Source organism: Xiphophorus maculatus, chromosome 12, assembly GCF_002775205.1.
Source record: "Xiphophorus maculatus strain JP 163 A chromosome 12, X_maculatus-5.0-male, whole genome shotgun sequence".
Taxonomy (NCBI): Eukaryota; Metazoa; Chordata; class Actinopteri; order Cyprinodontiformes; family Poeciliidae; genus Xiphophorus; species Xiphophorus maculatus.
Genome location: NC_036454.1, coordinates 19,550,710 through 19,575,871, shown reverse-complemented (window position 1 = coordinate 19,575,871; position 25,162 = coordinate 19,550,710). Strand labels below are relative to the sequence as shown.

The 25,162-nt window shown below is 37.8% G+C and overlaps 1 protein-coding gene across 2 annotated transcripts in view; it reads left to right on the top strand.

Annotated features, from left to right (window-relative positions):
- The window catches only part of ssbp2 (single stranded DNA binding protein 2), a 57,176-nt gene that overhangs the window by 17,368 nt on the left and 14,646 nt on the right, over window positions 1-25,162 (top strand). For both annotated transcript variants that reach the window (XM_023344339.1, XM_005804037.2), the window contains exons 2-4: window positions 8,923-8,995; window positions 11,738-11,799; window positions 11,982-12,066. In XM_023344339.1, the coding sequence (XP_023200107.1) occupies window positions 8,923-8,995; window positions 11,738-11,799; window positions 11,982-12,066 (220 nt within the window). The remainder of the gene's footprint in view (window positions 1-8,922; window positions 8,996-11,737; window positions 11,800-11,981; window positions 12,067-25,162) is intronic.

Below are 25,162 nucleotides of genomic sequence, written 5' to 3'. Positions count from 1 at the left end.
TCCATAATCCCCATGGTTGTTTCTGCTCCTGTTCGTTTCCTCCGTTGTTTTCCTGAACCCTGCGTACATACAATGAATTATTCAGCAACGTAATGGGTCTATATTTGTCGTTGTTTATCTTGCCACCACCATCATTGCTGCCCCGCCAGTGTCTCTTCCAGCTTTTACATGTCTGTTTTTCTGTCTGTTTGGCAAGTAGGGGCCTCTTCACCCACAGAGGATGCTCCACATTAATGAATGAAGTGAAGTCATTTAGCAGGACTCTTAATGGCACATAAAGCCCTGCTGCTGGGTTTGATTAATCAGGGAGAGTGTTTGGCTCTCTGTCTCTCTCTCTTACACACACACGCGCGCAGGGCTGTCCTGTGCAGGATCAGCAACTCACTTGCTGTACTCTCTTTATTTTAGCGCCGGGGTCCCCGCTCTGTTCTCACCAAAGCTGTCAGGGGCCCTAGTTGCTAACGCTTCTGGAGATTGAGTCCAAGAGTCTCAGTCTGCGTCTGAAAGTTAAGTTCTTTAAAAAAGAACCTGATATTTTTCAGTGATTGGCAAAAATGTATCGGAATCAGTTGTTTAAGATGCGCAGCAGTGAGGCTGCATTTTATTGGCAGTTTTGGATTGATACAGCTGATGCATATATTTAACTTGTTTATCTTTGCCCCAGTTTGGTAAAAGTTTGCTGCCTTTGTACTTGCAGTTACAGCTGTCACTGTCTGTATTGCATCAGTCAAATATGCTGCAAACTTATGTAACATAGCAATGAAAGAAGTTGGAAAAATCCTGGCATTTCCCAACTGGAGAACTGCAGACCCAAAGCCTTATCTAATTTAAAGTTAGAAAGATGGACTTGCAAATGTATTGTGATTAATATCAATCTGGAAGTGTTATTTTTATTAGGTTCTTAAACTTATTTTAGTAACTTCCCCCTCAGTTGAACTACACAATCTATTGCATTGCTTCTGCAACTGTAAAAGATTGCTTAGATGCAATATTTTATAGGCCATAATGTTTCAGGTGCTTTGCATTAAAACTCTGCTCACCAATAATTTATTAGGTGACATTCACCATAATTAATGCCCTGGACTTGTATAAATTTTGCTAATCTAGATCCTAAACCTCTGGGAGAGTTGTGAAGATACGTACATCCATGATGAAAAGATTAGATGTGTTTTAATTGCAATCAGCATCGTCAACAATATTGCAATGGCAGCGTTAGGATGAATTTGATGTATTTTCTTGATCCAAGGGGTAAATGTGTATGTCATACCCTTGAATAGTTTCAGATTAAGCAAGTATTAATGTATTTATATATTTTTGTTTGTTACAGTTATTGTTATTTTGTATTACTTTGATCCTGAAATTCTTGTACCAGTTTGAGAATCATTGCTGTAGGGGATTTTAGCAATTCTGTTTGAACTTTCTCTATGATTTGTTGTGTTGGTTTGGTTGTTCACTGAAAACAAAGTGCTTCAAAAACATTGATGCAGATGCTCTACAATGTAATTCTATAGACATTATTCTTTATTACTCTTGTCGTGAAAGGATAAAATAAAATAAAAAACAGTAATGTCAGATGAATATGCAAGAGATAATCGCATTATTTAACTTCCTCACCGAATTTAGGTTATTTTGCAATTATAATCACCTCTTCCAGAAATCCATGGCATTTGTTTAGAAAAATATGAGCAAGTTTGTCCCATATAGATAGATTAACCTTGCTATATTGATCATTTTCAGTACTTCATTTGTGCATGTGACAAGCAATTTTTTTTCTTCCTATTTGAAAACAGTAGAAAAGCTGTCTGGTTCAGTCTGAGTATTCGCAGCACAGCGCTTTGTGTTAATTTACCGAAGGAAGTCACAGCAGGGATGCTGGGCTAACCGAGAATCGGCTCAGTGAGAAAATTCGACATTAGAATATGAAAGTTTATAGAGTCAAAGAGTACTCCTTTAAGGATTCACCCAATATCACTCAGAACCTTCAACCCATCTTATTTTTCCTTCTCTCTCTAATCCCAGGTCCTCTGTCTCACATCCTTTTATCTTAGTCTCTACCACTCTTCATTCTGTCAAATATCTTGCTAATTTGACTCCATATTGGACGTAAAGAGAGTTGTGTAGTTCAATCTCTGGCTATTTCGTGCTTCTACTTTTTTATATTCAGTAGTCTATGATTATAACTCACTTGGTATATCTTACCCAAATTTAAAAAACTGGATGTATTTTTGGGGACTTTAAGGTAACAGGAGTGTTAACATGTGTTTGACCTCTTTGTAGAGACACCATACTGGTGGTCTGTGGCTCCAGTCGTTGTCATGTTCGTTCTGTTCTGTGGTCCCATGCAGGGTTGGGTTTTTAAGGATGATGGGTCCCTGGGCTGGAGCCAATTTTGGTGCCCTATCCACTAAAGAAAAAAATTACCATCAAGCTTACTTAGGCTAGAATTAAACTAATAATTATTTAGAAAATTATTCATTGGATATGGAAAAATAACACAAATATGACACTTGGTAAATAGCAAAGTCCCTAACCATGTTAAGTAGTATAAAAATAAGCAATGAAAATAATTGTTTTTGTGCTTCTTCAAAGATTCATTTTAAAAGATGTGTTTTTACCAAATAAATCTGTTCACAAATTAGTTCAGTAAGCTATATTTACCTAAGAATGACAAATATACTCTGCCATTCTTAGGCAAAGTACACTTTAGCACTTTCCGTATTAGTTACTCATAGATCCCTGCATCTATGAATTTTAAGTCGCTAAACAGATTTGTTGTCTTGTCAAGTTATGCAGACAAAACAGAGTAGCAAATCTTGCACATTATCAAGCATCTGTGGCTACAAACCGAGTGTTTGAATAATACACAGAAATAAACACACTTTCTTCTTTTGGTAGCTAAATGCTGCTACTACAGATGGCCTTTCATTCCTCTGCCATTTTGGTTATTGTTCTTTGGCCCTCACTTTTTGCTATGAAAAAGCTATGAAAAGCTGTATTTTACACCGACTATGCCTCAGTTCTTAGCTGTTCACTGTGAAGCTGTTGTTGCTCCCCTGTCCTCTTTCTGCCATGTATACGTTTGCTGACTATTCAAAAAACGACTGCACTAAGCATGTGAGTTCAGCTACATCAGATGGGAGACATTGCAAAATAAGATACTTACTACAAGGAACATGCTGAAATAATATTAAAAATAATAGTTTTTTGAAGATTAGGTTGTTTTTGTGATTGGTTGGAGCAAAAAGCTAAATTGAACAATGAATTTGATTAATTGCATGACGGTAGCGTTAAGAGACCAGCATGACGTTTAGCTTCTATAAGCCTGAGGCCATGGCTCTCCACCAGGAAATGGTGGACGGCTTCCTACGAGTTGGGGGTCAGTTTTCTGCTCAAGTGGAGGAGTTTTAGTGTTTTGGTGTCTTGAACAGAACTGATGAAGGATGCAGGGAGGGATGGTGAACGGATTGGGACAAGGACTTATTTCCTCTTACTACTGGCAAAAAGACTAAACTTCAAATGACTTACTATGACTTTTTCAGCGTGGTTACAGATGTGTGATTCAACATTAATGTTTGATAGGATTTTTGCCTGCTTAGAAAGATTTTTGTTTTTATGCTGCATTTGTTCCAAAAATGTATCCCGACTTTTGTTGTTTTTCTTCTTGCTTACACTAAGCATTTAATTACATTTTCTTATGTCAGCATAGTGGCAGGTCCTGTAAATATGTCACTTAACATGTCGATTCAGATAAGCGCTTTTCCATTTCATCTCTAACAAGGGTGAAATAATCCGGGGCTGATCTATAATAGGCGAATCCAATCACTGAAGCAAATGCCCGTTGTGATTTGAAGTGCTGCCAGACTTTGATCGCCTCAGCGGTAAATTGATTAGCAGTGATCTACTGGTCTCCTTAAATGCTGATCCTGGGAAAAGAAGTTCATGTATTTGCTTTAAGCTGACGCTGTGGTTGAGCTTCAAAATCTCTTTGCACAACCTTTCAGTAAAAGCAAAAGCGGCCCACTGGCTTCAAAACAACCCAGCACAGAAGCCAGTTGGTGTTTTTGCAAGCTGCATGCTTTAAACTAAGATCAACTCCGACTGTTTTAGCTCGCTGCAGCTGTCTGGTCAGATTTACAGCTAAGGGCCTGGTAAAGGATGTTCTTTAAAAACCTGACTACTGGAATTTGAGAGAAAATAAGTCAGTTACAAACTGCATGGATGAACGGGTAATAATGAAAACGTTGACGTGCTTCCACAAGATCTGGGTAGCATATAAAGTCCTATAGAGCTTGTACAGATTACAGACAAGCATTCTTCAGTTTAACCCTGTTGCTTGCTAAGAAAATTGAAGTTGATCATTTGCTTAATGTACTAGAATAATTGTTTTCCTTTTAATGTGTCCCCATTTTGCAGCTTATTAACATTCAACGTCTCTCCCTTCTCTTGTGCTTAAACCTTATCTCTGCTCACTGCTTTGTCAGTCCAGCCAACAGGAAAAAATGTACTTATTTTTTCCTGTTAGCATGGAGGGTTGACCTTAACAAGGGGCAGATCAACAAGGACCAAAGGGTGTTGTATTGTTTTCAAAGCATATTACTGTAATATTAAAAGCTTTAAGTAAAGTTTAGAACTTACAGGATGCTAGCAAAATATACTGTTTTGTTACTTTCTGTTCATCAGTCCTGTATCAGCTCCTCCTATTGTTGGCTTGTGATAAATTAAAAAAGAGAGACTAAAGGAAGAAATTGTTTGACCCCACTATTGAAATCTCTGATTCTGACAATATTATAACACATTAGGCAATTTTGTTTATAGAATCCTAAAATAATTCTAGAAAAAATAGTTTGGAGAATTAAAGTATGCCTTCAAATAATTTAGGAAATCTCACATAATGTTCAATTTAGAATATTTTTAGCTAAGTAGATCCACCTGGCTGCAGTTTAAGGCCATACATCAGACAGACTTCTTCCTTATTTTGAAATCGTGAGAAAATAGAAAGAAATCAGCCACAATATCAGGAAGAATTTCCAAATTTCCTTTCGTCTGTTGAAACAGTGAGTATAAACACCATGTAATGTCCAGATGTCGTTCAGGAAGGAGATGGGTTCTGTGTCTCAGAGATGATGAATATGTTTTGGACTCAGTGTGAAGCGCCTGACGCCAGCCAGTGAGATGCTGGGTGTTTTAACATGGCTGAGCTCTAAAGTTAAACTCTTTAGTCTTTAAGCTGAAACTGAACCCTGGAAAATCACACATTATTTATTCTTCTTTCTCCCACTTCTATCATGATTATTAAGCTATGTAAATAAACTCACAAAGAGTGCCAAAATAACCACAAGCATGTGGGTCATGTGAATCTGAGATCCATCAAAACTTCAGCCCATCTTTTCTATTTCTCTTTTTGACCTTTGTCTTTAAGCTTGCATTAATCTTTTATTTCTGCTTCACTAGTGTTCTGATTTATTTTACAGTGTCAGAATGATCCATACCTCTGGCCTCACCTGTTTTGACTTCCTTCACATCCATCTCCTCTCGCCCATCATAATTGCAAAGGTCACATCCTAGAGACTCTGTGAAATCAATTACAGGTTAAACCTCTTAGTCTGCCTCCAAGGCGGCAGAGATGTGTTTTTATGTTTAAATACATTTCACTGCATCCCTCCTAGGGACGTGCTTTTGTTTCCTAATATTTCCTATTGAGGCACTGAATTCATTTATGCAGCCTGTCAGCATCCTCATCATTGATGACAAAGTATCCACTGCAGATATGTGACCTCTATCAGTGATGTTAAATTGCTCTACACTGACGCTGCTGTTGTCGGCACTGCGGTTCACAGGAGGGGGAACAGATTTTGATGGGTTGACAGGAAAACGATGTGCAGGGCAGAGAGACAGAAAACGTTTGTTCCTTGAACATTGAGCTGTACAGTGCCTTGGAAAAAAAAAAAGAGCACATCTTTTATTCATGCTCGGTTGACAAGGTGTCAAGAGTTTTGTCAATCCTCTCATTTTTCCGTTAACCTTGTCCCTGTAAAATGTCCTGTCGCTGTTTCTTTGGTTAAACATCACTTTCAGGCCACAAGGGAAAGGAAATAAGAGAATGAAAGACAGAGGGAAAGACAAAAGCAAAGATAGCTTCTGTTCTGTCTTCCTTTAAAAAAAAAGAAGGCATACGAGTAAAGTAACTTGTGGAAAACGGCCAAAAACAAACTGAAGGAGAGAAGAGGAGAAAAGATGAAGAAAAATGGGATGGAGAGAGATGGACGAAGGTGGACTGTACCTGTGAGAGAAGCAGGATAATGTTCAGTCTGTCATCTGAGTTTATTTTTACCTCAAGGCAAGAGTCTGGATCAGGGTTGCCAAGCTGGTAGCACCTTTCAGTGGGGGCTCCTGAACAGATGTCGTCCCAGTGTGAACATCTCTCATGACTTTCAGTATTAACACCAACACACAAGGACAAACATAAAAAGTCCCAGGTCATAGCTTGTGCTGCTTTGTTAAGTCTAAAACGTGTTTTAGCTGTTTAACATTTCCTTTTACATAACATCAAATTTTCTTACTTTATGTAGACAATAACAAAATTAGTGAGTCTAAATCTGAACTTTAAACACCAGTTGATATATTGCAAGTTTTCAAGTAAACTAATTGAATGTATAGAGGGTTGTAGCTGTGAAATAAAAGCACTTTGAAGAACACACACTTCCAAGTCTCTCCACTTGCGCCATACACACTTTATTAATGTACCAGCTATAACTTTATGTCCCTGCTTATTATAGATATGCCCTGAGAATGTGACTGGTGTAAATAACGCTCTAACCTCACCTTCTTTCTCTTCTGATGCTGTAGCAGGCAGTTTGATCACAAACCAAGCCAGACTCCCACATATCTTTTGTGCATGTTGAAGGAGTCTGAAACACTGTACCACACATCTGAAATCTGATATTTAGAGCTATTTAACATATTCTTCCGTGAGACAAAATAAAAGGCGTGATGTCATTTATCTTATTTCTTGATTTAGAGTAAGCATTATTTTTGTTCCCTTTAATATTTTATTAATTCCAAGTGTCACATAGATTTTAACAGAACTGAGTAGGTGCTGTGGATCCTACTCAGTTTTTATGTACTGTTTATAGACTATTGGATCAACCTGTCCCACAGGCATTTAAATTGCTTTTAAGAAAGGACCAGCACAGATTCACTGGGAGGATCATTGATTTACAAATCAAGGGTATAATTAATACTCACTCTGTTCCAACCTGTGGGAGGAAGTCCATGTAGACAACGTAGATGAGGTCTTCACAGCATCATCACTGCCCCATTTATTTGATTTTTTTTCTTTAAATTTGTTGGTTTTAGATTAACCATTAGAGTCTTTGGGACCATATGCTGCATTCTGGGCTTGTTTTTATCCAAATGTTTGCTCACATTTAACTCTACAACACATTTTTAGGAATTTATGTGATAGAGCGAAATAAAGTAGTGCATAATTGTTTAGCTGGAGGAAAATTCTTCACTGTTCTATTTTTTTTAATGAAATAATGAATTGTTTGTCTTGTATATTTATTCAGCTCTGTAAGTTAACACTTTGTGAAACTACCTTTTGCTGCAATTACATCTATAACTAAGAACATTTGCACCCTGTGTTTGGCTACATTCATCTTCCCTTCAGCTCTGACCTTCTACCTCACAGTGTGGTTTAAAGGAAAAGTTCAGTTTTGGTCTCATCACACCAGAACACAGTGTTACACATGTCACCTACAGTACAGACCAAAAGTTTGGACACACCTTTTAATTCAATGAGTTTCCTTTATTTTCATGACTATTGACATTGTAGATTCACACTGAAGGCATCAAAACTATGAATAACACATGTGTAAAAATGCACTAAACAAAAAAGTGTAAAACAACTGAAAATACCCCTTATATTCTAGTTTCTTCAAAGTAGCAACCTTTTGCTGTGATTACTGCTTTGCACAAACTCTGCATTTTCTTGATGAGCTTCAAGAGGTCGTCACCTGAAATGGTTTTCACTTCATAGGTGAGTCCTGTCAGGTTAATAAGTGGGATTTCTTGCCTTATAAATAGTCATGAAAATAAAGAAAACCCATTGAATTAGAAGGTGTGTCCAAACTTTTGGTCTGTACTGTATATAGCTGACAGTAAGCAGAGACTTCTTACACCTTTCTTTCAGCATAGCCGCCTTCTTTGCCTTTACAACTAAGAGTTCTCCAATCAACAATTTCTCATACATGACCTGTCGATCTCTGGAACTCCTTCAGAGTTACCATAGGCCTCTTTCCAGCCTCTCTGATTATTGTTGTCCTTATCCTCCAGTCTGGATTGACCGTCATGTGTTGGTAGATTTGCAGTTCAGCTGTATTGTTACTGTTTTTGGAAGAGATATTTAACAGTGGTCCCTTAAGATGTTAAAAGCTTGGAAGAGTGTTTTATAGCCTGCTTTCTCCAAATCGTTCTTCTTGACCTGCCTACTGTGTTCCTTGGTCTTCATGAAGCTGTTTGTTTTCTGACAAACCGCTTAGCCCTTCACATAACGCCTCCATTTATACTGAGATGAAATTACACATAGACTGACTCTATATTCTAATTTGGGGACTATTACAGGCATTTAGTTTCATTTGGATTGTATTTAGTGAGCGAAGGGCTGTAATTGAACATGTTTCTTTCCACTTTGCAGTTATGGACTACTTTCTGGTAGTCTCTACCATAAAACCTCTATAATGTAAATTGAAGTTTATGGTTGTAATGTGACAAAATGTGCCCGTTCAAGTGGCATAAATAGTTTTATAAGTGACCATATATTTTCCAAATGCAAAAGAACAAATTATTTTGCCTCCATGTAAAAGCTTTTACACTCATCATAAACAACCTGAGGCTCATCCTCTCTCGTTTCTCTTTTCACAGATTGGCTCTTTACGTGTATGAGTACCTGCTGCATGTAGGAGCACAGAAGTCAGCACAGACCTTTCTCTCAGAGGTAAGTCACAAAAATGCTTTTCGTGTTTGTGTCTGTCAGGCAGCGGGCCACAGACTTTATGTTTCTAGGATTGTCTCTTTTGATATGTCCAGTTAACGTTACAATGAAGTGAATCGGCTCAGCTTTGGGCTTGTGCCAGCAGGTTGGTGCAGCAAAGAGGCTTTTTAACGCCGCATTTAGTTTGTCTTGTACTGGAGCATGAGAGGAGTTTTTGATGCCTAAAACTGATGTTTAGGGTGCAGCTTTACCCCCCTTCACTCTGCCTTTCACAATGTTCATGGCTCTTCTTTCTGCTCTGAGATGCAATCTCATTTTCAGTTTAATTCTGCTGGGTTAAGAGGGGACGAGGTGAAACTGAGGCCACTTGATCATTCTGCTCTGGGAGTAAATTATTGCAAATTACAATTCAGAAGACAGCAGCTAGAGGCTTGTTGTACATCAGCCAGAGGGACAAGAGCAACTGAGAGAAGAGGGTGGAAAGGGTTACCTCATCAGCTGGCACTGACTCTCATCACTCTTGAGTTCATGTGTGTGAGTGCGCGTGGGGGTCTGTGTGCGTGGGGGTGTGTGTGTGTGCTCACACTGACACTTTTTCCTCTCTGCCATATCAATTGTCCACAGTTTTGCAAAAGCAGAAGATGCAAAGTATAGGTGGTGTTACATTCAAGCGTGGGAACACATTAGCTATTGATGCATAAAGTATAAACACGGCTGCTGATGTACAGTTCACATGCCAACTAGTGCAAACGAACTGGGTAAGCATTTAGCTAAAATGCAGCTCTTTTTGGAGTAGTGGGATTTACTGCTTACGGCACTGTCCATGCTAATGCTGATATTTTTTAAACAAATATTTTCTGTTGCATTTTACAAATCTCTCCAATTTTTGATGACTGAAATAGATGCTAAAAAATGCTTTTCAAAGTACACACTTAAAAATACTGTGAATATACAGAGAATAATAGAAAAATGATCAAAATGAGGCTCACTGCATAAATGTTTTCTGTGCTAGTTGGTATGTTGACATTAAAAGTTGCGATCTGGATAAATGTCAACCAAAAGGTTAAGATCATTACCATAAAAATTGTATTTTTATGACTACAAACAGAAACAAAGATGTGACCAAATGTATCAAACCAGTTGATCTTTAGTGTTGTACATTGTCATTATATAGTTTATTGAATTGGAATCCCTAAACCTCATATAATTTAACTTAGGAATCACTCCAAAATCTGTGAAGTGCATTGCAAAAGGAAAATGTGTGGCTCAAATTACCTGGTGTATTCTTCTCTTTTGTTATCTTTTGTAGTGTGTATCCTCGAAGATACCTAGATGATATTTGCGAATTAGGCCCTCATGCCCACACTTAACATGTGATATTGCAACCAAATAGAGGAGCAGTATGAAAAAAAAATCAGCTAATGCTTTTAAATTTAACCGGCAGCTCAGGTATATTATACTGTAAGCTTAAGCCTTAAGAGGGTAAGACAGTTTAATTTAGGTAAACAGAAAACCGTAACTGTGCAATGCTTATCCACATCTGCCAGTAATCACGCTGAGGGAATCTCACTGTAGCATGTTGAAGGTAAATGAAAGAACCTCCAAGGATTTCAGACCACAAAAAAACAGGATATGTGGGCACACACCGTTCTTTCTCTTAAACGTTCTCCAAATGACCGCAGTGTGAAAGAGAATGTCCTAACATGAACTGCCTGTAATCTTATTTGGACTGAGCTGAAGCTCTTACAATTATATATTTTGTGCTATTTACTCAGCTGTAAAATAAAAAAAGAACTACTTTTTTCCAAGTATTAAGGAAAATTTCCTGCCGGTATCTCGAGCCGACAGATGAACTTACCGAAACTGCTTGCTGGATCTGAAAGAATGTGGAATAAACAAATGGAGGCAGTTCCTGACCCTCCCTGAGAAAGACTTCAAAGCATGCCATTCTATCATCTGATCGAGAACTGAGGTCAGGACAGTCTGATTGAAACTGTGGTGATTCAGTTTTTCCTGTTACTTTAGTGCTTAGTCATGCTGCTGGTGGAGCAGGTGGTACAATAGTCTTATTATTTGGCACTGATAAAACATTTCTAACATTTCTAGGAAGGAAAAGTCTGAGAGACACCCTCAGACAAAATAAGTGACGGGTCTTATCGGAGTCGTCTGCCACTGATAGTTGCATGGATTTGTATTCTTTAGATCCAGAACTGTGGTCTTTGTGTGTCAACATGAATTATCTTCAGGATGGAGATCATTTCTGAAGTAAATAACATCCAACTACATATTTAAGCTAGGATAGAAATAGGCCATGCGTTTGGGAAAGCCTAAACATTGAAATGATCTGAAAGCGAAATTAAAGGTGGCGTGGAGCCGCCTGATTTGTGTGTGGGGGTGTTCAGAGATTTGAGTGGATTCCTCAGGCTGGTACATGTCTCTGACCTTATGCTCTGTACACACTCCGACTCAAGAGACACACACGCCTGCTCACCCCCACACACACACTCATTTGTGCATGCACGCGTTCAAATATGTGTCGATAAGCTCGAGGGCACACATAGACCCACTTCTCCTCTCTTGAATCCAAGAGATTCATAACATAATTACCTAATGGCACATCTTATAGATATTTCCTTGCACCCTTTTCAATCCTTTAGAGCATGTCACTCAGATGTCAGACATGTTTTATACACAGGATGTCTCTGAAGTACCTCTCTCTCTCTCTCTTTCTTTGTGTCTGTCAAGATCCGATGGGAGAAGAACATCACGTTAGGAGAACCTCCAGGGTTCCTCCATTCATGGTGGTGGTAAGTTTGTCTTTAGAACGAAGGTTTCAAGGTTAGGTTTCAAGCAAATGTGTTAACGTTCTCTATTTCCTTTCTGACATTAAAGACCAAATTTCTTTTTTCTTTCCTTGTGTTTTTTTTTTTTTGTCCTTCTCTCTTGATATTTATTTTTTTGACTCTGCATCACTTCCTGTGTGCTGCAGTGTTTTCTGGGACCTTTACTGTGCAGCTCCAGAGAGGAGAGACACATGTGAACACTCCAGTGAAGCCAAGGCCTTCCATGACTACGTGAGTCTACACTGATGTTTCTGACTTCAGGTTATTGTCAAAGATTAAGTTACTAAAACACAAAATGATGCTCACATGCATGTAAAAAAAAAAGAAGAAATATTGGATTATACAAATAATCATGCTCCGTGCTCTCTAACTCAAATACAGAGCTTTGGATGTTTAAGGGAGGAATTGTGAATCTTTTATGTTTTAGATGGGATGCAGGGTTTCTCTCTCTTCTTCTTTTTATGTTGTTCTTCTTTCTGCAGCCTTAAGTCTGACTCATCAGATTTGTCTACAGAGGTTTTATTGAGATATATTGTTGGAAGTGCAAAGTTCAGGGGTTTCTGCCTACCCCAGCAGGATCTTCTCGCTCTTTGTTCCTCATTCCCTCTTTCTTTCTTTGCAGCTTGCAGTTGTCTGCTTCTGGCAGAGGCTCTCTTGTCTTTTATCTGCTTCCAGTGAGGTGTGTGCGCTTTGCGTATGGGTGTGCATGCAGGTGAAGCTGCTGATGCTGGTGATGATGATCAGGGTGATGAATAGGCACTCCTTGAATGAGGCAGCGATGTGATGATGTCATTCTGGCTCTGGGAATTAAAGTTGGAGGGCAGCATAACCTCAGCCCTGTGAAACAAACATCCTGGGGAGGAAAAAGCAGAGGAGCACTGGTATAGTTAACAAGAATAGGGAGACAACCAACGAAAAGAACTGATTCAATCTGATAATACTAGAAATGTTTTAACTTTCCGATTAGAGTCAGCCTAATTTAAAAACATATCACTGAGGATATATCAGTGCATCTTCAAATCAATAGAAAAGGCCATCAGAAGTGTCTTATTCTTACATTTACTACCAGGATGTAACAGGGAAATTACAATTAGAACAGTTGCAGTTAGAGCAAAGTCACATTCAATGAACTGTTTCAGTGCTGCTGAGTGTCGCACATCCAAGTCAGATTGCCTTGGCTCGTATCCGTCCCTCACTTAAACCAGGAGTGGACACCTATTGTGGAAGTTGAGAGGAAAGCAGAAGCAAACATTGGTTCAGATTTTGTGTCTCCCTGTCAGTTTATCAACATCAAAACAAATAGAGATGTCTAGCAGACATTTGCTTTAGTAATTATTTTCAGAATGCTAATTAAAGAGCAAAATCCTAATTAATTATTGGGAGATGTTAAAGCTCACATGAATTGCCCTTTTGTTCCTTTCTAATTTACAACTGGTGAAATTATCACACTGTCATCGGTTTCATTTATCCCACTTTTAACCATCTATTGCTTCTGTGATTGGCTTTCTGAGTTTCTCTTAGAGAGGAGTTTCATTTGGATTTTTATCTTGTCTCTGTTTACTTCTTGGAAATTGGTTAATGGAGATGCTGTTCCCACAGCTAGGTTTGAGCCTTCTGGGACATTAGTCTAATGTTAAAAGAGAAGAAAAAGAAAAGTCAGATGAAAGAAAAAAAAGCAGAAGAAATGTTATTGATTTCTGTCCTGGGACAAGGCTCTGCAGACATCAGAAAGGCCGTTTACAGTTCGGTTAAGTGCTTTGTAAATTGTGTACTCAATACTAAATGAGCAATTTCCATTTGCTCTGGCCACTGTAGTCATAAAAACAAGTTATTTTTAAATTCCTGCCCCGGAAATGGCCTTATTAGAGACAAAAGTCAAAACCTAACTCTACGGAATGAGACACAAAGCTGTGCTCATTTTTAGACTCTTAATGCATGTGTTGTTATTTTGAACATGTAGTTCCAAAAGCATTTCACCTTTAAAACAACAAACCTTCATGTATTTACTTGGGGTTTTATGTGGAAGACTAACACCACAAAGTAGAGCGTAATTGTAAACTGAATTAAAATTATTCAGATTAGGTTGAGAGCATCTTTGCACATCAATTTGTCACAGATTCGCAGGTGGATTTAGGCCTGGACTTTGACAGGGCCTTTTATTAACCAGTCTGTGTTTTTAAGACTTTGTCCCTCTGCAGGGTTAATGTTTGTCATGGTCTCAAGTTTTCTGTAGCCTCTAAGGATTACTTTGTGTTTAGCTTCATCTTCCCTTCTGCTTTAAACTGACGAGAGCATGTTCCTGTGCTGTGGCCACTATGTGGCTTTTTATAAACTTTCAGCTGGACTCTTTCTGACTTTCTTTCACTAATGGCTTTCTTGTTGACACTCCTCTGAGGGCCAAAGTCCAGATTCTTGAAGTGCACAAATAATAGTTGACCTAACAGTTTCCCTATCAGACTGATGGATCCCTTCAGCTCCTCAACAGTTACTGTTGATGGTTTTAGGCAGAGAAATTTTCCTGTCCTAAGATTGATGGCCATATTTTGGCTATTTGCAAGTGCCACAGTCTTTCCATTTTCATTTGGTGGAATGCAAAGTGCTTCTGAGGTATTTAAAAATACAGATGCAGGTTTTATGACCTAATTCTCCGTAAATCTTCTTCAAAACTTTCCTCCATCTTAGTTATTCTATTTATCTCACTAATGTTCTCTAACAAATATCTGAGGCCTAAGCAGCAGCTGCTTTTTGCTTAGTTCAAATTACAAACACCATCAAACATGTTACCTTTGAAGGTAATTAATTGGACTTGATTTTATTTATGAGCATTATAATATAAATAAAACATATGCAAATCACACTTTCCAGAATTTGGTAGCAGCTAAGTTTACTATATTACAGAATGAGGAAATGATCAGAAATTATAAAGAGTTTGCAAGACCTTGTACTCTACCTGAAAGACACGCCTGGATGGATTACCATTAGTGATAACTTCATGTGTGATCTAAGCCTTTCAGTTTGTTTCTGTCTTTGTACAACTTTTAGCAGAACTCCTGATTCATTTGCGTTAGATAATTTCTTTCTTGATTTGAAAATGTATTGCTGTGTGTATTTATGTGCTTGACTGAGGAGCTTGGAGTAAATTTCCACCAGTACACAATTCTCACAGTCGACATTAATTCTTAAGATCCAGGTGCAAAAAGTGTCGGTGGGGAAAATGACTGTTAACGGGTTCCACAGAGAAACAGTTCTTCCATCTGATTTCAGCAGATTATCAGTATCTGGCAGCCGTACTGTTCGGGCAGTGCAGCCTCAAGATAAAAATGTTCAGTAACTGAAGCAAGTCGGAGGTTGGAAAAAGTGATTGTTGTGAGTGAAAAGTACTTGTGGAGATCTTTTGCCACGTCACTTGGCATCAAGCTGTGGAGTTTTTTTGTTTTTTTCTTGGAGTGTAAACATGAGATAAGTTCCTAGAAAAGTCTGGAAAGCAAACTGTAAGCTACTTCAGTTGACTTTAACCACTTGATTTGAAGAGCTGATAAATAAATGAATACACAACAAGAGTGATGTACAAATGAATTATTCAGTTACAGTAATTTTTACATAAATAAGTAAAAAACCTGTTATTCAGCAATGGCCACTTAAAGCCTGATCAATGCATCTCTAGAGTTTTGGAAAGTTCTTTACTTGTAAAACAGCAACAGTGAAAGTCCGTCTTTGGCGTCCTGCACAAGGTTAAACTGTTGAAGCTGAACAAAGAGAGAGGTAGATGAAGCTGAGAAGAAGCACACATGAAGTGTGCTGCAGACTGACAGCAGAGTTATAAGGAGGCGTATTATACCCGGGGTGGAGGGACCTGGTGTCATTGTGTGGTATCACTGTGGGAGATGGCAGACACATCACAGTCGGAGGAGAAGGATAGATCAAGAGCGATTGCCGAGAGCATCAGTCTTTGATGAAAATGATGTTTTTCATGCTCATACATCCTAAATTCATACTCTTCTTCTCACCCATGGAAATTGTTTTTCATATTTACATAACAACCGAGAGGTAAAAGGATGGAATATGCTCCAATCCCTGCAGGATGAGTTCACATTGCTAATGGGAGGCTAGAGGAGCAAATTGTGGTATAGACTCTCAATTTTACAAAATTAAAAATTGTGGGATTTTGCTTTTTTTTGGTTGTAATGTATGATTAAACAATGCTTAAAGAGTTGCAAATCTTGTTCTGGAAAGCAGCATTATCCTAAAGAAATCTCTTTTTGGGAATAATGTTATTTGTTCAGGGGGGAACTGAATAAAACTAACACTAGAAATTTGCAGAATGAAAGAGAAAATTAGATTTTGACCATTTCCTTTTCCTATCTGCAAACATTTGCAGAAACAAGGAGAGTGGACAGAGACCCAGAAACAGTAACTCTGTTGGCTGCATATGTTGTGGGAAGAAAGCTGATTCCAACTAGCAGGGAACCAATGGGGTTTGGGGAGAGACCCCCGCGCTCTTGTTTCCACGGAAACTGCACCCCCAGCTCTCTCTCTCTGTTTCTCTCTTTCTCTCTCTCTCTCGTCTTCTCTGTCCACATCTCTCTGTCTGTCTCCCTCTCTCGCTCCCATGTTCCTCCTTGGCTGTGTGGAGGAGGAGGGAGATGTGGAGGTGACTCACTGTAACATCATTGCCATGGCAATGAAGAGGGAGCCAAGTGCGATGGGAGACAGGGGAGCAAGAAAAGAATGGGTATTTCCACAAGTTTACCAAGATAGAAAGGGTCATCATGATGTTCAGATCATTTTTCTTACAAAATCATTATATTTTAGATCTGAATCTACTCTAGTGTCTCTTTACAATAAAATTAAAAGTTATTATAATCACTTGCTCTGTTTCCGTCCTTCTTTGCTCTGCTCCATTCTCTCTCTTTTACATCAGCGTTTTTTTTTTGTTGTTGCACCCTTTACTCCCTCTGCCCTCTGCTTCACATTTGCCTGAATGTCTGTTGCTGTGCATTCTTTCTTTTCTTTTTTTTTTTCTTCTTTTTTTCTTGTTAGCCTGTCGCACGCAACCCTCCAGTCTCAGAGGAGTGTGTTTTCCACTGGTGGATTACGCTGAGTCATGTCAAATGCGTGTTTAAACATGCCAAGATGGAGTGTTTGTGTGATGCTGATCTGTGCATGCTTTGCTGCTCTGCAGTGGGCTGGGGCAAAGATGAACCCATGCTGCAGAGTGGAGAGGTTAAATAAGGACAGGAAAGAAAGGAAGGTGTGAGAGTAAGACGGAGCTTTAGGATGGAGCAGTTATTATTGGTTTGTCTGCAGCAATACTGATTGTTTCCAAAATTAAGAACAGGTGCAATTAGAAGCTTTTCATTTGAACTAATAATCATACTACAGCTTGATTAAAGCAGCAGCGTCTAAAGAGGGCATTTCTTTGAAATGAGGGTCTTTAAAGGTGATATCCAATGTTATTATTCACCTCAAGGGAAGAGAGCATTAAAATATTTTGTGTGTGTAAAATGTCAATGGGCTTGAAACCAGTGTTTGGGAAAGCATTTTTTCCATCTCAACATGAACATTCTTTGGATCTCAAAAATAGTAATTCCTACAATATATGGAAAGCGAGGTAACAGCTAGGTCAAAGTTTGACGGTGTTTCCAACAGTGAGGAGATTATCTGCTGGCTATCCTAAAAGTCACTAGAAGATTATAAATTATGTCATCACTGAATTTTTCACATACAAACACTCTCTCTTTCTCTTTCACTGGAGAGGGGCCACAGTATCGTCCACTACGTCTGTTTGAAGAATAAGCTCATTATGAGATTTTACATTTGAGACAACAAAGACTCCAACAACACCACAGAAAGTGTTTCAAGTCGTCACTAGTGGCTGTTTATGTTTAAAATTATAAAATGGATCTGAGGACGCACTGATTAATTGTGAGAAATGGTTAAGGAGGCGACTTCATCACTGTGAAAAGTTCAGAGCGGAAAGTTGCAGAAGCTCTTATGTTTCAGAAAAGGACGTTGACAATCTGTGCTAATATGTCCAGCTAGCATTGTATGTAGTTGTTTTTTAAGCGAGCCACAATATGTACATCATTTTCCACTGCCTCTTCTATGTGAAGCTATGTGACTGCTCAGTACAATCTTCTGAACATTATTGTAAGTTTATTCTAATATCAATTAAAGAGACCATATATATACTGTATATATATCATATATATCAGGCTCTCCCCAATAATACCAGTTCAATAGTCTTCCTTTGTCATGGAGTATTTATTGCAATAAGCATTTCAACACAGGATTTTGTGTTATAGTTATTTCAACCAAAAAAAGTTAAAAAGAACAATTTTAGAAAGAGAAAAAATTATTAGAGCAAACTTTCCTACCTGGTCCTAATCGATCTGACTACTAAAATAAGAGGTTGTGTCAAGCCTTTTATTTCAGATTACAAATCATGCATGCATTTCAGAAGTTAAAACCTTTCTAAGAAATTATTACACTATCTCACTATAAGTCAGTAAAATTACAACAAATGGCACACAGCTTAATATCCCTATAGGGGTCCATGTAAGCTACACGGCTCATATTTGTGCGTCATACACATATAGCCACCCCTGCTGTGTCCCAACAATGATATTAATAGTATGTTCATCATCAAGACCTGTCAAAGCTCCCTGTGATACTCTGAATTACTGCTTCTATAAGACACTTCCATGTTGTATTGTTTGTCAGAAAGACCTCAGACTCTGGTGTCAAGTGTCAAAATTAGATTCTGTGGCCAAAAATATGCTGCACAGGTGTGGATATTGCTGTGTTTTTTTAAACCAAATATTTCAGTAATTTTCCACTTTGTTTTCTCTACAATCATGTCTGGCCTGTCTAAAGAAGCAGTTAAATATGTGAAAGATCTGAAGCACCTTCAAAGGTTGTTTCTGCTGGCAAGCCAGGTGAATTATCATGACTTTGAGCTGTTGAAATTGTGGCTGAACGTTACCAGGAAAGCAGAAGAGTAAAAAGAGAATGCTGACTCGATCAGTCTGGCACGTTATCTCTTTGACCCCAACTAACCTCTGTGGCTTTTTCACTGTTGTTGACATCCATATTCTTATCTACTGTTTTCTCCTGTGCCTGGCCTTCCAGCACTAGAGAAACCTTTAAACATGGCAGGTTTTTTTTTTCACTTAGTGTCCCTCTAGAAACATCATGAACTTTGCACTTTCAGAATTAGCAGCTTGGTATTTTAAAATAAATTAAATAATGGTGATAAACCAGACACCATCTGTAGATTTAAGAGTCAGTGTTCTGCCTTTGCTATGATCTGCTAGATAGAAAAGACCTTGATAGTCCCTCTTGTTCATCTCCAGCTGTGACATTTAAATCTCCTTGTGTTGTATTTCCTCTGTGTTCACTCCATCTCGCTTATCTCTTCAGTTGTTGTGGAACTACGTGAGATAGTAGCAGGAGTAGTGACTCCCCAGACACAAAGTGACTATCATTTTCAGCTTTGTATGAGTATCTGACAGTGCATCAACCTGTGGCTCCCCTCATGCTGCTCCTTGCAGCCTCGGGGATGTTTACATGGGTCGATAATGATGTTAGTAATGAGGGAAACAGGGCCAACGTTCCCCCTCTTTCCTTGCCATCCCACTGTGTAGCTCATATCACCGTACCTGCAGTCACCCAGTGAGACCAAGTAGATTAGCGTTCTGCTTCCATTTTACCAGGTAATCAGCTGTAATGTTACACAGGAGAGTGTCAAATGTGGCAGGGAATGCTGTTGAACAGGGTAATGTTTGCCAGAGGTGATGAGGGCTGCAAGGATTTGATTGGATAAAGATTAATTTTGAAATGCATAAAAGGTAAGGCTGGATTTTTTAAAACCTCTACACACAAACTTAGTTTCCCTACACCCTAATTATGCGCTATTATATAGATATAAGGATGCAAAAACCATTAGTTGAATATTTAGGAATGTTTTCTTGCATGTGTGTTTTATTTGTCTCTTGTCAGCTCTAAGAAAGTAATTATTTAGATAGTTCAGTCCTATTTTATGTATTTAAGTTAACATTAATGTAATATTTTAGAACTAATTACAGTGATCTATATATTATAAGGCCAGACTGTATTTTGTTATAGTAATAAAAAATATGATATTAAACTAGCTAACATAGAAACCTCAAGTTCACATCGTATGTTAACCAATAAAGTAAATAAGCCGTGGTAGCTAAGTAAGTATCTTTAATCTTTGCAAAAGTCTGACATTTTTAAGTTACAGCCCTCCTTTGAAGTTGTTTCTCAAACATATTTAGAGCTTGTATGGTTGAATCATATACATGTTGATGTTGTTAAAGCTTTGTTAAATTTTTTATTTACTTTTTCCTTTTGTGATTAATCTCAGCAAGCGTGTGGAGAACTTAATACAGAAAAGGCAGCAGAAAGCAGCTGGAAAATTTCAAAAATGTATCATTTTATTTTTCACGTAACTTCCTCTTTCTTACTCTGAGATTGTTTTACAAAAGTTACAGGAGTCTTTGTCATTAAAAACACACTTAAGAGGTGTTAATCAAAAGAAGCATTTACATGGAAGACTGGTTGCATCCTGGTAAATGCAATCAGTTGTACCTTGAATGTATTTAAAATGTCTAATTTTTTTTACAGTATCCTAAAGTTTGCAGCAAATTAATGACTAAAACGAATGCTAATTCTAGTCTACTTTTTTGTATACCTTGTGATCTTTGTTGTTTTGTTTTGTGCTGATAGATGATAGTTTTTGTTTGTTTCTAAATATGAATGTGGTATGATTTGGGATAAGGAGTTTTTATTAGTTTTATTTTTTGACAATGTATTTTTTTAATTTACATCATGATGTAAATTGTTTTGTCATGATCTCTATTAAATCATGACAAAACGAGTTGAGGTGTGACAGTGATTCAACAGAGTTTAGTGTTTTGTTTTGTAATTTAGCTGCTTTTGTACAGTATGGCTGAACAGTGAAGTCATGGCATAATTATATATAAATTGCCCTTTTTTGTTCATGTAGCAACTTTTTTTCCTGGTGTACAATATGGCATGTGTTGTTTAAGAAAGGGAGCAGTGAATATCAGAGAGTCCCATGTTTGTTTTTTAATTTGAGCCTTTAGTTTTGGTAATCATTGATTCTGGATGTGTGTTAATGTGTTAAGTCCAGGGGCCTTGGCCAGGACCTCCTACCTGGAAGAGTAGATGTAAGCGCTCAGTGGAGCATTTTTGGCTATTTTTTGGATCAAATGTTTGGCAAAACATTGTTTTTAAGTCTTGTTTTCTTTTAATATACACATTTAAATTAGTGCTCATCTTGATACCACATATATGCTCATGTGAGTGAGACCGTATACTATGCAGAATAACAGCAACTCCCCTTTCCATTCCTACCTCCCTCATTCAGGAAGTGGACTAATGGCATTTGAGAGGATGGAGGGAAAGGGAAAAAGCGTGAGGGAGGAGAGATGGAGTTCCTTCCTGCGTAGTTTGTCATTTAAACATCCTGATGCACTCCATGTGGCCCACAGACTTAACACTAACCACTCTACACCATTTTAAGCTGTCTTAAGCAACTTCATTCACACAACACAACAAACTCAGACGCATGCCAAAGTTTGATTTTTGTTTATTTGGAATTGGCTTTAATCAGCATCCAGTCCCACTTCAAATGACGTTGCTCCCGTGGGTGTTTACTGACTCTAGTTCTGATTGGAGCTGCGGAAACCCAACACCCTGGAGGAACCACGCCGATCCACTGGGAGTGCAGAATAGGCTCTAAAGGCACATGTACTAGTTGTTGTGTGTAGCATTGATAACTTATGTTAAACTATATGAATGAACGTTGTAACAAAGGATAAACTACAAAAACTATAATAATGTATCAAGGTTTGTCTAGCTTATCTTACATTTAAGCTAAAAATGATTACATTCTAACTAAAAATCCTGGATGTCAAATTATTTTGACCATTTTCATAAATCATTGGAGAAATCTTTTCCAGCTCCTTCTATTGACACTCTGGCTGAGCCACTCCAAAATATTAATATTTCAGGAAGTCAAAAGAAATCTGCCAGGGGTATGAATAATTTTGGCCTTAGGTATATAGTGTTTCTCAGCCGAGACAGGGTGTGTAGAAGAGATGTTACGATGCTTCAGCTCAAATAATCTGATGATTGCAGCTACAATGTTTTCTGTGACAGCAGTGCATTTCTACAAATAGCAGTAGAACCACAGGGAGCAGCCAGAGGAGCTTGATTTTTTTTTTTTTTTCATGGATTATCTCTTTCATATTTGACTGTGAGGACATTGTGACAGTTTTAACAAATAGGTAAAAACTAAATTTTTATAAAATTGCATTTATCAGTTTTCAGAATTAGAATCACCAGACATACAACTTATATTAGTGGTTCTTTACTGGGTCAGAAGTGTTTGTTCATGTGCTCTAAACCACCTTCACGTCTGTTAGCGGTTTTGTCGCTCTAGAAGTGCAACAAAAACATCTGAATTAAAGTGTGTTTTTATTTTGGTACAGTCTCTGGATGTCTTGGTGGTTCTTCACTCTGGATTCAGATGCAATTGAGAAGTTTCCTAAAGAAAGCCACAGAGCCAAGATCAGAATGCTGAGCCACGGAGTAAAACGAGACAAAACTTTGCAGAAGCTTTGAAGAAGCCCCATATGTCATATTTTCGAGATTATAAGTCAGTTATATTAGCCAATATTAGCCGAATCACTCAAAAAGAAGATGAAATAATATAGCAACATTGGACTTTAGGTTGCATTTATTTAGAAATTGTAAAATGCGAGGGGGACCTCGTCTATGGTGATGATATAATCCGGTGGCAAGTTGTATTCTGTTAGCTGCTTTTCAACCAACTTGTGAAAACTGTCAACCTTGGTTTGAAAGTCTACTGGCAGATTCTGATGCTCTGATATCTGTACTCTAAATCAAGGTGGTCCAGAACGGCCGTGCTGCGCTGGCGGTAACAACGAGACACACAGCATCATTCCTCACCTCGGGGCATCTTGCTTTCAGCTTTCCTTGTGGCTGGAGACAAAAGTGTTTTATCCTTGTTTCATGTCCGTCAGTATGATCTAACATTTAATGCATCAGTCAAATAAAAACGTGTCACGAGGAGGAAAAAAAACATATATTAGCCACACCAGAAACAGTCAAATTATGAAAAAGAAGTTTGAGCCATAGTCCCGAAAATACAGTAATAAAAATTACAGTGAAGAAAAACAGTTATTTGTTGCAATCAGTTTTTCCACAAAAGTGATAAAGCATAATTTAATTTGGATTGGACCTTTTTTTGTCGTTTTAGTTGTTTTGGTGCTGTGGCTCTGTTGTCCGTCTCAGCGTGCGGCCATTTTCTTTGTCACCATGCACAGCTCTGACCGTGGTAACATCATGTCCTTATTAAAAAGGTAAAATTGGAAATGGATTTAGAGAAATACTTTTTCATTATTATTTGATCAGCATATTTTCAGGAAACTCAAACATTAAGAATAAACAGACACGTGTCTGCCTCAAGGTTTTTTGTAAAGTGTGTTTATTTAGTGCTTTGTAAATAAACTGAATAAATCTGAATTAAAGTGTGCATTCAGAACTGATCTAAATCATTATTTTAAGTTGTAACTGATCACAAATTAATTATGGCTCATTAGAAAAGCTAACTAAGTTTTTAATCTGCTGAATGAGCACGCTCACTTTAAATGGCATTATGACAAGTCGTTAACTTGTCATCATCAAAATCATAACACTTTAATTTCTAGAGTTGAAATGTGCAGGATCAAGCTTACTTTAGCATAGTAAAGGCTGTCTGCTAAGGCTTAGGTCAGAGGAGGGAAATGTGTGTGAACTGGGATTATTAATAGAGTTGTAGTTGCTAGAACATGAATAACGAAGTGTCATAATATGTTTTTAAAATGTTTCTGAAGGATGATTTCTTCCTTCTTCTTAAACAAAGTCCATTAAACATTTAAAGAACCCACAAAATGTTGTGTAAGTTTAAGATAAACATTAATTTTCCCTTTAAAAAAATACACTTCTTATAGGGGTTATCAGAAAAACATACCTTTAAGTAATATAATCAGCTTTTCTAATAGAACAAATATCTATGCTAATATTCTAAGAAAAAACTAACACAAAACCTGCTACAGCGGAAAGAGGAAGCTTTATGAATGACACTGAACAGTAATAGAAAGTATGCATGCATCTTACAGGTTTTCCTGAAATACATTTCAATGTATATTCTTGATATTCAAAGTCAAGACATTTGTGGTGTCAAAAATGTATAATCTGATTTTCTTTTGAATATCTGAAATGCAATCTTAGCAAATCTCCTTTTTTGCAGTTTTACATGAAAAGCTCTGCTTTCACAAAATGGAGGGTGATCATCAACCGGTCGACCCCAGTCCAAGTCGAGCCCACAAACTCATTCTTATTGCCCTGCAAAGTATAAATTTACACACCGTCTAATTTTAGGAACTCAGAGCTTGACAGCTGTGGCTTTTCCATCTCAAACACTAAATCCACAATTCAGGTGAGTTCAGGAAATCAATAGGACTGGTTAAGTTTTTGGTTAAATGAAACCTTCTTTTCACTATTGCGTTTGGATTTCCCTCTTGACTTTTCAAGTTAAAATTTAGACTGATTTTAAGTAAAATAGAAAAATAGAAATAGAAATCACTTGAGCTCAAAAATGCTCGCTGCCTAATCTTTGCTGAGTTAAGGAGTTTTAGATTTATGAGTTATTCGGGGGGAAACCTACAATACTTTGTCACTACATGTTATGCTTGTGCAATAAGCCTGATACTGGCATCAATCATTCGAGCGGTGTGATTAGCCACTGCTAATATCCCAGTTGTCTAGTAAGTTCCTTTGCACACCCAATACGTTCTACCCTGTAATTTAACCAAAGTCTGCTTTTTGTTTCTGCTAAGCTGAAACCTATGAAGCTTGCATATTTTTTTCATTTAGGATGTCTCCTGATGAATTACTATTTCTTCCTTACAATTATTAAGTAATAAAGTCACAAAGCGTCTCGGTCAAAAAAAGGGAAAAGTAAAAACTAGTAAAACAGCATGGCAGCTGCCATTTATTAAAGGCAGCCTGTTTCAGGCATCATCAGCAGAAATATGGCTAATCCCAGCCTGGCCCTCATGCTGTCTCAGGGCTTTGCACAAATTTTGTTGATGGGCCCTGCAGCAAACCTTTGCTTGTAACAAGCCAATTTAACTGGAAGACTGTTAGCTCACTGTTGCTTCCTTGGATTTATATGTATCCAAGGAATGATTAACTGTATTTTTAAGATACA